The sequence below is a fragment of the Camelus ferus genome, chromosome 3 (genome assembly GCF_009834535.1).
Source record: "Camelus ferus isolate YT-003-E chromosome 3, BCGSAC_Cfer_1.0, whole genome shotgun sequence".
Lineage (NCBI taxonomy): Eukaryota > Metazoa > Chordata > Mammalia > Artiodactyla > Camelidae > Camelus > Camelus ferus.
The window spans coordinates 86262561-86280134 of NC_045698.1; the positions used below are offsets into that span (position 1 = coordinate 86262561).

Below are 17574 nucleotides of genomic sequence, written 5' to 3' on the forward strand. Positions count from 1 at the left end.
GGGAGGGAGAGAAGGAGAGGCAAGGAAAAAAAAAACAGGAAGCATTTAATTCTGTACATGTGGCATAGCATATGCTACTAAAACAATTTAATGACAAGTCAAATAAATGGCTAGCTGACTAACTTTTTATACATTTTACCTACAGTCCACAAGTCACAAGACCAACATATTTGGAATATCATTCTGTACCAGAGAAAGCTGTTATCTACCAATCTGCAGTGATATTATGCTCCATGTTTGGGGTAAATACCCACTAAAGATCCACCCATGTTTCCACTGAATTAAACCCACTATTGGTTGTTAAACCTGGGTATCATATAAGAGAAGTTAGTATCTGTGTACCAGATCTTAATGCATTGGACATCTGTAATATGAAGGAACCTTTCTTTGAAAATTAGACTTGCTCTCAGCCAGCTAGAAATAACATGAGACGGACAAGAAGCCATTATAAAAAAAAAAAAAACCTTTTTAATTCTGATTGCCAAATTATTTAAGGCAGGTATAAAAAAGGAAAGCATTCAATATACATTTTACATAAAATAAACTAGATTACAGCATAAAACAAGTAACCAGGCAATGGCGTTAAAGTCTCTCTCTTCTAAAACTGGATAATTGTAAACATTAAAAAAAAAGAAGAAGAAGAAGAAGAAAGAAAGAAAGAAAGAAAAGAAAAAGGACTGCAAGACTATTCAAGTAATAGAACAATCACAGATGTCTCTGGTATGCAGGCTATTGGGTTATTTGCCATTCAAGATTATCAAAAATGACACCTCATTATTCACAGATGCTCATTATTTCCCCATTTTAATCTTTACATTATATACAACACAGTTTTTGTGGTATTGGCAACCCCATGCCTTCCAAAAGTACTTTTTTCCCACAATACACAAGTACAAACAGTGACTACAGGAACATTTTACACTGATGCGTCTTAACGGGAGCCACCAAATAGACATCTAAATTGTACCAAAGTGTCATCATCACAGTTAGCCTTTCAGAGGGGCTTACGGGAAATATAGGAAGGATATGCAAGATTCAGGCACACTGATACATAACATTATTTATTTACAATTGAAAAGGAAAAGAAAGTAAGCAGCCTTTTGTGGCTAACACTTTGCAACATGACAAATACATTTTTTAAATTTCCTTTGCTGAGTGGTTTGCGACTTGGCAGCAGACCCTGTGTGTGCGAGCCTGGTTACTGATACAAAAAGTAAAGAATATATATATATATATGTATATATACATATATGTATACGCATATATATATAAAACAGAAGTTTAATTACAGCAACATTTGCAACTCTGTGATAAAATCTGTAATTTACAAAAATGAAATGACTGGTTTTTGCCTGCCATTAAGGCATTTCAAATTAACACCATGGAACTGATGTCTGTATAAAGCGCTTCCCCATGTGATCCAGTCACATGACAATGTACATTTCCAATCTTGTTATTCTCTGCAAAAGAAAAGAAAACCTTAGCATACGGGTTCTACCCACATTTGACACTGAAAATATGAAAACCGAAAGATTGATAGGCTTATTTTAATTCTATGCAATTCATGGAATCCAATTCCATAGCAAGTGAATGGACACAAGGGAAATGATATATGCATCATGAAAAAGAAATTATTTTCCTTTTTGAAACAACCTGAGGGATAATTAAAAATACCGAAGAACAAACATTACCTCCAGCATCAGGGAAATAAATTCCTCCATTTCCAATTTTATTTTTAAACACAATAAGACAAAGGGAGTCATTGTGGATTATTTTAACAAAGCTGTGAAGATAACCTAAGAAACTTTCAACTGTCTTAAAAACTGCTCAGTTAATTACTTATCTACATTACAGCTATAAAAATGAGGTTCACGAAATAGAAGGCGCCTGTGAAGCACAGTGGGATCATAAGCACAGTCACTACGAAAGTATCATACCCTTAGGAGCCAAGTTTTTGGTCTAAAAAGCTTACACTTGCTTCCTCCCACCCATTAAGATGTCTCCATCCAGAAAACTGATTTGAAATGTAAGAATATTTACCTTCTTTGTGCAGGAAACATTCCTGATGCAGATGCCTGTGCAGCAACCTGCTGAGAGGCAACGAGGGCAGCAGAGGTCAAGCCTGATGGGGAATAAAATGCAGGGTTCCTGTGACATTTGGAAAGGTAGAGTAGTGATGGGCTGTAGACCCCAAAGCGGCAATCTGTCCTTTCCTAAATATACATGAGATGCTTCATACAGTAAGGACAGAGAACAAACTGCTTGGTCTAACCAGTCTATCCCTTCATTGAATACTCTGCGGTTTTCTTAATAGCTATTCAAAGAGAATATAGCATCCCATCTCTCTGGCTCTGCATGGTGCTAAATGGTTTGCACGCATTCATGAATAGGAAGCTCAGGAGAAATAATAGGTACCAGGTAACAACAGGAATCAAAAGTCACAGTGAATTATAGAAGCGACATGCTATTTGCTTAGAATACAATAGTTTCATAATAACTTTTATCATGTTAACGTTTTCCCCAGTGATTGAACACAATGCATCCCATAAGGTACATGGAATCACTGAATTGAAGTTAGAAATAGTCTCAACTTTTACCCTGCAAGAGAAAGGTAGCAGTAAGAAAATGTAACAGCTTCAAATGGCAGGAAGCTGCCTAATAGGAAATTCTTCTAAATTCTATAGAAAACAGTTCTGGAAAAAAATAGAGGAAACCGATGCAAACCTTAGGGAGATGACTGTCTTTCTATGTTCTTTCTGTTCCCTTTTAATACCACTATTTGCCACCAAGTAACCTGAGTTGAATAAACTAAAATGACCTCCACATTTGTAGAGCACTTCCTATTTTTGGAAGTACCTGCAAATACATTATCTTGTATTCAGACTGTAGAGTAAGAGGCAACTTGGCAAGCACTACAGACCGAACTGTGTCCTTCCAAAATTCCTATGTGCAAGGCTTAACCCTCAGCGTGACTGTATTGGGAGACAGGACCGCAAGGAAGTAATTAAGGTTAAATGAGGCCCTAAGGTAGGTCCCTGATCCAATAGGATTAGTGTCCTTATAAGAGACACGAGAGAGTAAGTCTCTCTCGCCCCCTCCCACCTCCGGATGCACAGAGAGCACAGCAGCACAGAGCAAGACGGTGGCCGCCTCCAAGCCAGGAAGAGAGCTCTCACCAGAAACAAACACGCTGGCACCCGATCACAGACCATCAGTCTCCAGAACTAAGATGGAATTCCTGTCCTTTAAAGCCTTAAAGACTGCGGTATTCTGTTACGGCAGCCAAAGCTGACTCAGACAGCAAGATGCTACCATGTGATCTGCTGGTAAACACCTGCCAGGAGGTGACAGAGCCAGGAGGAAGGGCTCACGCGCCACTAAAACACCACGAACCGGAGGTTCCCCACGTCGATTCTGTGGCTTTTTAAAAATGTCTCTCCTCTTTACTGAAAGGGTCACAGCAGTGAAGGGCTGTAAGAGTCCCTGAATTAGGTTCTAAGAAGTGTTGAGCCCAATCATGTGACTCCCGTTACTACCATGGGGAAGAGGGCAACCTCCAGGCCTGTGTAGATCAGGACAAGCAATTTCCCCAGAGCCTCCCACCGACCCTCCCTGTTTTCCACATTTCCCAGAAGCAGCTATCTGATCTTCTGATTGTTGCAGTCACTGCCCCAGACACTGGCCGCCACCCTGTGTGAGATAACAGGGTGTGCTGATAACAACAAGTGACAATTATTAAGTGGTAGCCATTTCAGTGGAACACGATGTTGTGTTCTACTGAATGGAGGGTGTGAGAATAGCCTTCGTTGTGTCACAAGGAAATACCAGAAAAAGTATTAAAAACCCTCCCCACCAAAAACAACAACAAATTAAAAGAAATATATTTTAAAACCCTCCTAGAGCTATTGTTAACTCAAAGCTCAACCTTTTTATTTTAAGGCAGGAAAGGTGGTTTTGGCAACTGTTCTCCAAAGTGGGGTGAACAGAGACACAGGGACGACAGCGCTGCTGACCTTGGAAAGGGTCATATTGACCAGGGATGAGCGGGTAGCCCATGCCGACATGGGTGTGGTGATGCGTGTGCAGGTGGCGCTGGCCGAAGGGGGAGTGACGATCCCTCTCCCTTTCCGCTTCCCGCTCCCGCTCCACTGCAGCCTTTTCCACGGGCTGCAACAGAAACAGAGGTCCCCCTTTAATCCTCCAACAAAACAGTTAGTAGGAGTCATAAACCACCTGTCCTTTCAGCGATACGTGCTAATGATTAAAAAGTACATACAGAGATATGTAAAATTTGTTATTAATCGCAGATCATTTCAAAAGACAGGCATTCGTTTCAGCTGGAATTAAGCCAACACAGCATCCATGTTTTCCTCAAACGACTGACATAAGAGGATCTCTATATTCACTCACAACTGCAGGTTTAGAATAGACCCACCTGCTTCCCAGACACACCTGTCACAGAGGGATGGAGGCAAAAATGTAGTTGTAGAGACTTCTTTAAGGTCCAGCCTTCTGATTACTCTTCTACTCTAATTAATTTTGTGAGAAGAATCTATGTCATAATTTTAAACCTTTCTTTATCTACTATGTTCCATTGAAAACAGACACTCTACTATCACATGCTGAGAGCAAGCAGAGGAAATGACTGTCCTACACCTCTGAAGGATTCCAGAGTCTCTCAATTTCGGACCACTCAGAGAAGCTCCGGTTCTCCCAAATCATAACTGTGTTAAGGCTCAAGTTTTCTGAGATGTTTTTACCCACTAGAACTTAATCACTCTTTTCTTAAAGTCCTTTTTCTTACTTAAAAAAAAAAAAAAACCCTTTGCACAGTAAGTCCTCTCAGGAAAAGATTCATACATCATCTTTTCTCTTTATAGGGTCTCAGGCAGACAGACTCACAGTCACAGAACCTGTATTTCCATTTACTCCAAACCTCTCTTTTGGAGGCAAGAACTACCACAACTTTTGTTTTTAACCTGTCTTCTCAACAGTCTCTAGGAGTAGCAATCGCCCTTTTTTGGAGGGCAGGGTGGGAGCAGAGCCACCTTGCACAAATACACATGCCCAAGCTACTTCAGCAGAGTTATAGGGACACGTCCATGAGTCAAGGCCAAAGCAGCAGATGCAGCCGCCACTCCTTAGCCAAGTTACTCGCTCTGGCACACGAGCACATCAAAGCTCGGTCCCTATAAATTTAAATATCTGGCTAGCAGGGGTCCTCCTGGGAAAGCAAGGTATAAATGTTCCAACGGAAAAATCACTACTATGTTACACGTGCTGACAATTTTTTCCCCCTGTGTATGAAAGCATCTTACTTTTCAACCTTCCATTCTTTATATACTAGAATAAAACAGCATCCTGAAATCACAGCTGGGTCCCAAAACCATTTATATTTCAAGACTGTCTTCTAGCTTAGCACTTTTCTCCCCTCAAAAACACAGTGCTTTTAAGTAACAACAAGAGGAGGCTTACGGCGGGAGACTTGCTCCGGTACTGGTTAGCGTGCTGCTGGAGCAGATCCAGTGCTTTCGATTCCGTGGTTGTTTTTGTGTTGATGCTAGGGCTGGTATTGACTTTCTCTGCCTCTTCTCTCCCTGACATCTTTCCATAAACAGGATAATGAAATCCTGGAGAGAGATAGGCCCCTGCAGATAAACAATAAACGCCACACCAAGTTAGGGGCGACATCTTTTTAAAAAAAAATTTGGATTACATGAATTTGGGATGAGAGTCAGAGAGCTTAAAATAGGGAACTACATTAAGAAAGGGCTACACCATCATTAAACTGTATTTAGGTTCTCTGATTCTCTTCTCCCAGTTAATTCATCCTGATGAAGGGAGGTTATAAACAGAATTGAGCTTAGAGCCATTTCATACATTTATGTGTCTGCTTAAGTGAAAGGAACAGTAACAGTAACGGTTATGACAGTAAGTGCTCTGAATACTTTCACAGGCAATAAAGTATCTGTCAGTCTAACAGCTAGAGCCGACCCTCGGAGCCTATGGAAACCACAGAGAAAGACTCTTAACATTTCATCTTAAAAAAAAAAATCTTATGTTAAATCAGTTTCATCTTTGGGACTTAAGCAGCATAAAAACAAGCAAAACAAATGCTACTCTTGAAGCATCTAATTTATCCTGAGTTTTAAAACAGCTGATATTTTGAACACAGCCTCCTCCCACCCACAGAGTGAGAACCCACAACACATACCAGGGTAACTGTGCATTAAGACGGGAGAAACCGCCCGGTATGCAGGGTGGCTGGGGTCATACATCTGTGGGTAAGGATAAGCGTGCAAGTACTGTATGTAGGACTGATGCTGACTCATGGGTGAGGAGACAGCCACTCTCGTTCCTCGAGAGTCCTTCCAGTTTACGGGAGTCTTCCGATCATCATTTTTCAGCTTGCTCTCATCCAAGGACTGAGAATCTGGACGCTTGGCTTCTTTGGGCTCCTCTTTGATGCTTGTCAATGACACAGGAAGGCTGGGCACACCACTCTCTTTATTGGGAGTTTTCCTGGGACTATCTTCTTTCAATTTCTTTTCTCTGTCAAGTTCTTCTGACTTTTGCTGATCCAGGTATTTGGGCTGGTAGACATAATGATGCCACGTCCTTGAATCTGGATCCTGATTTTCAGAAACAGATTTGTTTTACAATTTCAGTTTTTCCGAAATACCCATTCATCACAACAGCACTATTACTGTTCCTTCTACTACTACGTTAACATTTGTTTATGTTTGCACCAAGCAAAGAGCTGTACCGCCTCCTCTCGTGAAGTAATAACTGTCTGAGGCCGGCATTGCTAATCATTCCTTTTACAAATGACAAAACTAAAGCTTTTAAAGCTCAAGTAATATCAGGGTCACACTGCTGCCCAGTGCATGGAGCTGGGCTTCCAAACTTAGCTCTGCCAGAATTCAGAGCTGGGCTGTTAAAGGTCATTTGTTAACGTTAAATAACCTCTACAGACGTATTTCACCTAACTCTCATTTTCCTTTTATTCTCTCACATAGGTAAAAAGAATTTTAAAAACTCCAGCTCCCGCTGATAACAGTAAATATAAGTAATTACTACATCAATTAACATATCGGGGTGGTGGCGGGGGTAGGGAAACCTGTGGTTTCCTCATAGTTTTCTTTATCTACTGCAGTTGAGGTTTAATGTAACTGGATCACGTCCCATCATGTGCTGACATTTTAATCAAAGTAAAATTTCAGATTAACAGTACATATTATGGTTTTTCTATTAGGAAACTGAAGCATCCATAACCCCCGACCCCCACAAATTGTATGGTCCTAAACGCAGCCCTGTGAAGTCCCAGACGGATTCAGGCCTCCATAAGTGGGGAAACTGAGATCCTTCAATGGCCTTTGTGACCCTCCCATCCCATTCATCATATAAACCCAATGGGTATTTAAGGCTTAAGGCCCAACTCTGGGGCAGAAATGGGTACCAAGAATGGATTCTGTTGCTCTGGGTCACAGGAGACATCTAAGCATGGGAGCAGCGTGGGGGTTGGGGAAGCTGGGAAATACCAGAATTAATGCCTGTGGGACTGCAGTAGTCAGTCAGGATGTCTCTGAGTCGTGACAGAAAGCACTAGCACGTGTCTGATTTCATGGTGACTGGTTTTCAGGTGTTCGCGCATTTAACCACTGGCTGACTGACCACAGGGCTCCGGGGTGGCTGCCTGTGACCCGTCCACCCAGACCCCTGGCTCGCCTCACAAGTGAGCAGCACTGAGCCCTACTTTCGGGCCCTTAACAGAGAGCATAACACAGGAGTCTAGGGACCTCAAGACACCTGGGTTTCATGAAAAAGATGAGGGGGAAATGTGCACTTAAGGACCCCATCTGAATATTCTTAGAAAATGCCAAAATAAATTTGGAAATACCAAAGAACTAATTATTTGAGTGATCAGACTCAGAATCTCGGAGTGAGAAGAGAACTCAGCCACCACGGGGTAGAATTCCCGCACTATGGACTCAGTGAGAAATTAAAAGACCTCGTCAGATTCAGTTAGTTAATGGCAGGGAACACGAGTCTCCAAAGCACATGGCCCAGGTTCTTTTTACTACACAAGATGAAGAGGAACTAGTGAGCAGTGTACATTTTAAAAGGACACAAGAACTCCTGAGAAAACCTTCTAAAATATCTTTCAAGAGAAGAGGCATCGAGCCTAAGGAACCCTTGGTTGATTTTCTGGGAAGAAATCAAATGAGATCAAGCCCAGCCATATATGAGTCTCACACTGCTGTCTCCCTGAGGGGGCCACGCTCCACAGTCTTACTTGTTTAAATCTCGAGGTTGGGTCTACACCTGTCTGCTTCATAGAGTCCATGACAGATTTCATTTCTACAGCCTCCTTAATAAGCTGGTGGTTTTCCATCTGCTTAGCTTTGAAGCTGTCGGCCTGAAGCTGCTGCTGGTGATTGGAGAGAAGCTGCGATTTACCTGTCTCCTCAGTTTTATTAGGCACTGACGGCCCTAGTTTAGAATGGTTTTTGTTAGGCTCCGGAGTAGAAGGAGCTTTTGAGATTGTGGCCGACGGCATGTTTTTCTGTTTACTGTCCTCCTTGCCCAGCTCTTTCAAGGGGAGCTCGTTTTTCCTTTCACAGTCTCCTCGCCCAGTTTGGGCCATTTTCTGTTCAGCCAGCCTCTGGTCCTCATAGTACTTCTCATACTGCTGTCTGTAGGCCGGGCTGGTGGCCATCAGAGACTTCTGGTCCATGTAGAGCCCGTAGGCATACTGGCCGTAATACAGTGACTGAGCCAGGGCCGGATGTCTCTGCGTGATCACCGACTGGTGCTGAGGCTGTAAGGATGCAGAATTATGGTCCACTTTCTTGGCCTCCAGCTGCTCTGCCTTGTCTTTCTTTTCTGCATCTTCCTCGGACTCCTTCTTGATCTTCATTCCCTGGGCGCTACCGCCGTTCCCAGTTACAGGGGCGCCCACCTGCCCAGGGTGCAGGTAACTAGGAGAATAATAAGGGTCGTAGCCATGGTAATAGGGAGAGTGGGACTCTTTCATTTGCGATGACTGTGCTGCAGCTGAAGGATGCCCTTTGACAACGCCGTCCTTGCTAGAAAGAATATCGGACGGGGAACTGGCCTTTGACCTCATGCCTTCGGACCTGCTGTCAGAACCACCATCATCGGCAGCATCCGATATGTCCGAGTAGGCGGGGCTGCTCGTCTTGGCGGCGGAACCCTCCGCCCCATTCTGGGTCAGCACGTGCAGCGGGGCCATGGGCGCCTGCCCGTTCACCAAAGCGCTGCACTCCATCCTCGAGGCACTCCCGATGGAGGGGCTGGGGGCGTTGTCGGTGAAAGTGTAAACCTTATCAGCCTCGGCTTTGATACTGGCCATCCGGCTCTCCTGCGACTCGGACAGGCCGTTGGCCAGCCCCTCACTCTTGCTGAGATGGTCCTTTAAAAAATGCCCGGATAAGTCTTTCCCCGCCCCCTTGGCGTCCTCCAGTTTGCCCAGCTTCGCCTCCGTTTTCGGGCTCCCCGTCTCTTTCCCTTCTTTGTCCTTCAGCTTTCGCTTCTCCTTTTTCTTTTTGTCTTTGAGCGACACGAGAGCTGGGTTCACGGTGATGGGCTCCCCCATGATCGTGGGCTTTGGCTGAATGGGTTTTAACGGAGGGCTCTTTGGTGTGGCCTGAACCACCGTGGTCGTGAGGGAGGGCAGCCCGGGGATGGTCCCCGTGGTGGTGCTGGTAAAAGCTGCGGTGGGTATAGCGATTAGCTGCGGGGGCGTGGGGGCCGGGGCGGGGGCGATGGGCCGGGCAGTTTTGAGTTTGGAGAGGTTTTTGTCCATTTTGCAACTGTTGGCTTTTTTGCCCTTTTCTTTCTCGCCCACGTTTTTCTTGTCAATGAATCCCTCCGCTTCCAGTTTGGGCATCTCGGCAGCCAGACCTCCGTCTGCGGCAGTGCAACTGTCTAAGGTGGCCGTCATGTTGGAGATGACCGGGAGGTTGTTCAGGTCATTGTTCGGCCCCTTCTTTTTGCCCGAATTCTTCCCAGCCTTCGATCCAATCACAGAACCCGGACCGTTGCTCATCAGCTCTCTCTTTCCCTTGGGGGTCCCCGGGGGGTTCCCCGAGCCAGGGGATACCGGCGCCTTCACCTGCTCGTAGGTCGAAACACCTGCGCTCGGCTCACTGCAGTCCAGGGCCACGTTGCTCAGCGCCTCCTCGCAGTCCGAGATCTTGTCCTCGCTGTCAGGTTCGAACTCTAGCTTGTTCTCCGGGTCCAAGTGCGCATGAGCCTGGTGGTACCTGAGGCCGTTAATGTGCTTGTACTTTTTGTTGCAGTTTGGATGAGGACAATCGATCAACACCGGAGAAGAGCAGCCTTGGTCCAAAAAAGTAGTCTCTGGTTTCCCTTGAGGGGTGGTGGGGGTGCTTCTCGAATTTGTGCGGATGCGTTTCCCGGGCTTATTGTCCTCGGAGCTGGAGTTCAGGTCAAGCTCCATTGGAGGCTTGTTTTTCCTTTTGTTGGTGGAGGAGGGACTGGCTTTGATGTCCTCAGCCGCGCAATTCGGGGGTGTCCTTCGCCCGCTGGCGTTGAGGCTGCCCCGCCTCCCTTTCCCGTTGGCCCCGCCTCTGTTCTTGTTCTGCAGCCCTCTGGACTCTGTGAAGCTGGCCTCCGAGCCCGGGGCGGCTGCGGCGGACCTGGCTCTCTTCCCTCGGCCCCGGCCCCCTCTCATCTCCAGGTCACTGGTTGGTGACTCACAGAACCTGGGGAAGCAAGGAACAGACGTCAAAACGGGCATCTCCAAAGGAGCCAGGTGAAATCACGAGGCACATGAGGTGGTAGAGAGCAGTCAACACCCCAGAAACTCCAGGGCTGGGCCCAGAGAAGGAAAAGACATCCTACTCTTCCACTGAGAATTTCAATACCCCCAAAAGAACAGGCTACCGAAGGCTTACATCCACTCTCAGCAAACCAAAGAAAACCAACTCGGGTAGCTAAGCTTCAAATCTAGTTCAAATTCCTGTTTTGAGAAAGGAGAACAAAGGAGAAAGAGAAGGGGCAGGAAGTAGAGAACTCCCTACAGAAAAGAAACCCAGTATCTGCATTTTACTGTGTTCAGTCCTGAACTGTTCATTGCTCTTTTGCCTGGTTTCAATTACAGACAGACTTTTATGTATTATTAATCTCTCTCTATGGTTTCCTTGCAAAGGGAGGATGGGGAAAGAGAGGGGAAGAAGAGGAAGGAGGAGAGAAAACAGAGCCTGAAATCAAAGGCCCTGTGCATACCTGGGAGGGGCCCAGTCGTGCTTGGTGCAGTCCAGTAAGGTCCCTACGTAAGTCTTGTTCCTCCACGTGACATTGACCACGAGGACACCTGCAGGAGTGGGGAATGAAGAAGGACCAAGGTTAGCACCAATTACTCTATTTCCAGTTCATTTATTATTACTATTCTTTTTACCAGCAAAGCTCCATTCTCATTTGCTTTCAAAAGCTGTGGTTTGCATTCTTCCTCTTTCTGGTTTCAGTGACCTCAAGTGAAAACCCACAGGAAACAGTGTGTGTGTGTGTGTGTGTGTGTGTGTGTGTGTGTGTGTGTGTGTGTGTGTGTGTGTGTGTGTGTGTGTGTGTGTGTGTGTGTGTGCGTGCGCGCGCGCGCGCACACACGCGCAAGCATGTGGTACAAAAGGGTAAGACTGCGTGTGAGAGCGTAATCAAGATACTGCTGACAGAAGGAAATGGTTTTTGCCATGTCCTGCTGTAAAACAGCAACACTCACCTCTTAATTTTTCTATTATTACACATAATTGCTTTCGTTTGGCAAGCGGCCAACAAAAACTAAGCGCCAGTTACCAGTGTTTAAACCAGAAGGTGACTGAAAGTCATTGGTTTTGTTTCCAGTTCAACAGTACAAAATAATGGTGATTTTTATTTAGAAAAAGAAATGATGTGCATGCACAAAAATAGGTTTGGGGGTAGGGGGAAGCGGGGGCTTGGAGTCCAGAGAGCAATCAGCTACGATTTCTTCTTCCTAATCCTCCCTCTCTGGCTTTGTGAGACAAGAATCAGCCCTATGGTATCTGTTTCACTGTTTGGTCTTGTTTCATATTAAGGACTCCCAAAATAGCCCTCTTTAGAAAATAAATGTGCACAATAGGTTTGCCCTTGGGGTTATCTTTAGAATCAACTTTAGTAAGCATTTGCCACAGAGGATTAGAAAAAAAAAATCTCAAAACCAACACACTTGTTTCCTGCAAGCCATTCTGCTTTTCCCAACTGCTTTGCAGACAGACAATCTAATTTAGCACTGCATCTGTGAATTACTAAACTTAAGTGCACTTAGTATACCAAATGTCACAGGGAGACAAAATATAACATCCTTTTTATTTCTCTAGAGGACAGGTTCCAAATTTTTTTAACTCGCTCCTTTAAAGCATATATAAAAAGGACTTAGATTTTGAGACATATATAAAATATGAGGGTAAAAAAGTGAAGTATTTAAGTGTGCCTTTGTTACTCAACACCCCCCTCCCCAACTCACACACACTTCTTGGAAACACCAAGAGACAATACTCAAAGTCTGTTTCTAGCTGTTTTACTCACCTGCTCATCGCCATTCTGAATTCTGCAGAAAACCTGTATTGAACTCCTTTATGGTAAGGGACACCTCATAAGGTAAGACTCATTTCCTTGGGAACGTCTTAAACAGCAGGTAAAATATTTGAATGGTTGGGACTCAAGTAGTGAGGAAGAGAGGATTTCTTTCAAAATTCTCAAAAAGAGATTTAAAAATTGTTTCCCATATGGTCTGTGTTACTATTACTTAGGTGACAGCTGAATTTACTCACTGTATCAATAGTATGTGTGTTGGGGTGGGGGTAGTTTGCATGAAGCAAAGCAAGCACTCCCTCAAATCACAGTTGATTCCATTCTAATTCCTTTAGGGGAAAAAAAAATTTTTTAAGCCATTGAGTATAAAAATTCATACTGAGATGAGAATCAATTGCAGTTAGGCATTTGGTCAAAATTTGCACAAGACAGAACAATTGGAGGAAAGGATTCTTTTATGAGCACATCCTTTCAGGAAAAGGGAGGGGGCGGGAGAGAAGGCGAAGGGGAACACAGAACTGTTTTTCTCATCATCTGCTCTCTGGGGCACTGTGTGTGGTGTCAAAGACCTTTGCAGCTGCTTAAAATTCTTTAGCATGTCAGCTATATTTACAGTGCAGGAATGTATCTGTATCGCCAGAAGGTTACTGCATTTTAACTTTAGATGCAATAGGCTGAATCACTGCGTTCCAGAGTCCCTGATGTAGCACAAATGTATAATTAAAATTGCTTGAAAGGAAACATGAAAGAAACAACAAACCCTCCATTCTTACAGTAATAAAATTAAAAACAGGAAAAGTCTGCACAGACACTTAACATTTGTCTGCAGTGAAAGGCTTTTGTTATTGCTTTTCCCCTAAGGGTTTCGCGTTTCCAGCAAACGCTGGCCTCGGATTGGCCGGCGCCTGCTGGGAACGCCGGCGTCTGATTGGCTGGGCCGAGGGCGGCCGCCCGGAGCAGCGGGGCAGCGATGGGGGCGGATAAAGGAGCATCGCCTGGGGAAGAGGCGGCGGCCAAGGTGGCGGGCCAGCCACGAGGCGGGGGCAGGTTCTCTCGGGGACAGCGGGCTGCCCGGCTCCGTAAATCAACGCCAGCAGGTCCTTGTGATGAAAGGCTACTACTGTCCGTGTGACAGGGCCGGGTTTCCCACCACGACCCACGCCGCGCAGCTCCACCCAACACGCAAACCCACTCCCAACGCTTGACACTGAATTCGTGGCCTCAAAAACAGGACAAAGGAAAAAGTGGGGTCCGGCGAGAAGGGACCCCAACACGCAGTTAATCACTGGTTGTGTGTGTGTGGGGGGGGGAGGGGTTAACTGCGTGAAGCTGGCACGTAGGTGAAACACAAGTTGCAACTTCCACGCTGCAAAACTATTCACATCGCCTGATACTGTTTCTAGAAGCCACACAAGCAGACCTTATCTAAGTCCAAAGGGGGTATTGTTAAAATCATCATTGTTAGCACTTAGGGGGAATAAAATCCTAAAGAAAAGTCCATTTTCAACTTCATAGGGCCTTAATAAGTCGGCCTAATTTTTCTAGAATCCCCAAAGTGCTCAAAATAAATGCTCTACTTGTGGAAAGATCTTGAAGTTTCTCTAATTAAATACGTGTGCTTGGTCTATTTTTCTTTATATGCACAATCCAGTCCATGATGTCACAGAATATTTATACCCACCTAGAATTTACGCGTGAATATACACACGCACATGTTTACAGGGCCAAATCTCTGCATTGCAATGAAGGCTTAAGGAATGCTTCTCACATAAACTACAAAGTGTCCTGTTTCTTTGTCAGGAAGTCTATGTTTAGACAACATGCTATTATAAGGGGCCAAGTACGAAGGTACCGTTTTAGCTCTAAACGATATAAACGGCTTATCATTTTGCTGACGTCTCAACATCGTGAACACTTTGTAATCCATGGCCGTATAAAGCAGACTATACTTTTTAAAGGCCTAAATGCCCAACATGAAAATTAGCCCTTTACAAGTCCATTTTTAAATTTTATAAATCTAGGCATAGTTATGGTTCGTGCTTATCAGATATAAATTAGAAATAAGTGTACAGTTATTCCAAAAAGATTTAGTATTTTACTGCACATTTATTCTTCCAAATGTCTGGCCTATGAGCTAGGTGCTAGGGACATGCTATACAAGTCATTTTCATCTTTAAATTCTCATGTATCCCACCAGGTTTGTTATCGTCCCTTTCCACCAACAGACTGGGCATGGTCTTTCTCAAAATGCTAATACTGCCTTCCCTGTAACATTTTATTTTTGAAACTATCTGAAGATTATAACCAATAAAGTAAAAATACAGCTGAAGAGAGCAATGGACCATTTGAGTGTGCTCACCACACAGGGTTTTCTTTGTATCAAGACTCTCTTAGACACCAACACACCATCTAAGCTGCTGTATTACCTATGGGATATTTAGTAAGAATGTTGTCTATGTTCTGTAACCTCACTCCCGCCCGCTTCCTTACCTCTATAACCCAACTTCATTCTGGGCTGGCCCATGCTTGTGTGTTCAGTTTTGCTCTGGGCATAGGTCTCTTGGGAAGATGGGCTAGCTGTGTTGGGAGGCATGGAGTTCTGCCTTGAACGAAACGATGCTTGCAGTGTGACTTTTTTCTACACCTATGCTGTATTGAAGTGATGGGGATTGGGTTGTGTTGCAAATAATTTTTTTGTTGAGATCCCATAAGGATTCCCTATCCACAGTGTTGTGTTATTTCCTCTTGTCACTACTTAGCAGTTGAGTGTTCCCAGAGAGATGGCCAGGCCCATTAAGCATTTACTGTGCACCTACAGGGTATGCAACACCTATTTGGTGCTACGGAGTCAACCATGTTTAGCCTGTAACTCCATCCAAACTCTATACCTGTAAGTCTGCAAGCTTGTAACAGAACAAAGGCATATCCTGTATTATCCCAGAAGTGGAAGTATAGTTTGCATGTCACCCACACTAGAGAGCAGACCCCTTAATCCATCTCAATGAATGAGACCCAGTGTGTGATTTACAGAGTACCTGCCCTGCTCAGAGTGAAGTCTGAGGTGACCAGGCCTCTGGACAAGTGACCCTAACCCTGGCCTCGGCTAACTGTTCCAGTGATGGGTAACTGAAACAGAGGCAACCAAGCAGCGACTTGCTTTGGGAATCTGCATTGGTAATATGGAAAGGAAAACTGGTAATAAGAGTAGAAACCTGTAGGTCACAAGATACTGAAGGCTGAGAGCACTGTCGTGGATACAAGGATGTGGTAGCTGTGAGGTGAGGCGTGCACAGCCCTCATACTGTGTGTCCCTTTTCCCTCCTGCTTCATCACTGTTGGGCGGGCTCCCACCACTACCCAGGACTGTCCCGCTTTCTTCTAGCCACCTTGTTTAAAAGTTGTTCCTGGCTGTGCACTAAAATCTTTGAACACCCAGACCTTGGCTGCACCTTGTGATACCCTATAGACAGTTCACCTGACAGTCACACAAGGACAATGGCCATGTCGACATTCTGCCACCTCCAGCTGCCCTCTGTTTTTTTTCCCTCCAGCCTAAACAAGCTTCTTCAACAATTCCTGATGTCACACTTTTAATTCCCCTGGGGAAAAAAGCCTTTAAAGATGGCCTCATCCAAATCCCCAAGGAAAGTTAAGGTTCCTAATGAACTGAGGACCAAACAGAGACCAAGTCTAACATTATCTCCTCTATGAATCCTTTCCAGACACACAGACCAAGCACACCACCAAAAAACGGCCACTTCCCATATTAGCTATCTTGATTGTGGTAGTGGTGTCACTGTTGTATACATCTATCGAAATTCATCAAAGTGTACATCTGAAATATGTGTAGTTTAATGTACAGGAACCATACCACAATGAAGGTGTTAAAAACAAATTAAAAAATTAAGTGACCAAAAGAACCCCAACAATACAGCCACTCCCTCCCGGGTCTCCACCACACTCCATCCAACTGTTCTCCCCAATGGCTGCGCACCAGAATCCATGGTTCCTCTCCGAGTCCACAGCGAGATGCTTTCTCAGCCTCCCTACCAGCTAGACATGGCCCTGTGCTTTGGTTCCATGAAAGGCAAGTGAACCGCTGGGTTCCAGTGCCAGGCCTGGCCCAAAAGAATCTTCTGTGCGTGTTCGTCTGATCTCCCCTTTCCGGCTGGCTGGCACAAGACCACAGTGACCCTGCAGGCCATAAGAAGATGGCAGAATCTCCTTCATCTGGGAACCTATGACAAGGTGAACCCCCATCCAGCAGTCAGTCTATGACACGAATAGCAAGTAAACTGCTACTGCTTGAACGCTGCTGAGACTGTCTTAATTTACAATGCAGTCACGTGAACACTTTCCTCCACTTGCAAGCACAGTCAGCCTGTCTCCTCCAACTAGACTCTGCTCCTGGAAGACAGGAGAAGGGTCTGCACCTACCACACCTGTGAACACACAGAGGGCGTTCATTCAACACGCTGGAGCTACTCGACAGTGAATGGAGAAAGTCGAGATTTGACTCCTACTCAGTGACTTCTTTACATCATTACCATACTTTTTCAATAAGCATAATCCCCCACTAGCTTATACATGACAGAAAATCTCTGTGGAGAGATTTCGCTCCGAAGACGTTATAAATATGGTTTATGAATGACTGTTTCTGGTATTGGTGAAGATGTTTTCTCAAGAACTGGGCAAATGTCTGATTTCCCAGTAGATCAGCATAACTGTTTATATTACAGTTTAAAGACTCTGAAAGAGTCTTTAAAGTGCCTCATCCCTGGGACAGAAGTCTTTGCCAAGCATTGCAAATGCCGAATTTGGAATCAGACATCAGTGGGGTGTCCTTTTTTTTTTGCACTCTTATTCAGACTGCCACATCTGGACGGACTTGGTGTGCATTCATGCAGAAAACAGAAACCTCACTCTAATAATACTGAAATGGAACCCATTTATACCATAATCTTTTTTTTTTTAAGTTTA

General features: G+C 44.7%; 1 protein-coding gene across 5 annotated transcripts in view; it reads right to left on the reverse strand.

Moving 5' to 3' along the window:
- Window positions 1–445: 445 nt before the first annotated feature.
- The window catches only part of ZNF608 (zinc finger protein 608), a 101122-nt gene continuing 83993 nt past the window's right edge, over window positions 446–17574 (reverse strand). For 4 of the 5 annotated variants that reach the window (XM_032476616.1, XM_032476615.1, XM_032476619.1 and 1 more), the window contains 7 exons: window positions 11275–11362; window positions 8297–10751; window positions 6215–6632; window positions 5476–5648; window positions 4014–4167; window positions 2041–2122; window positions 446–1460 (listed from right to left, as the gene is read on the reverse strand). In XM_032476616.1, the coding sequence (XP_032332507.1) occupies window positions 1454–1460; window positions 2041–2122; window positions 4014–4167; window positions 5476–5648; window positions 6215–6632; window positions 8297–10751; window positions 11275–11362 (3377 nt within the window). In that variant the 3' untranslated portion in view covers window positions 446–1453. Of the gene's footprint in view, window positions 1461–2036; window positions 2123–4013; window positions 4168–5475; window positions 5649–6214; window positions 6633–8296; window positions 10752–11274; window positions 11363–17574 lie in introns of those variants that run through there. The other variant, XM_032476618.1, reaches the window with a different exon arrangement.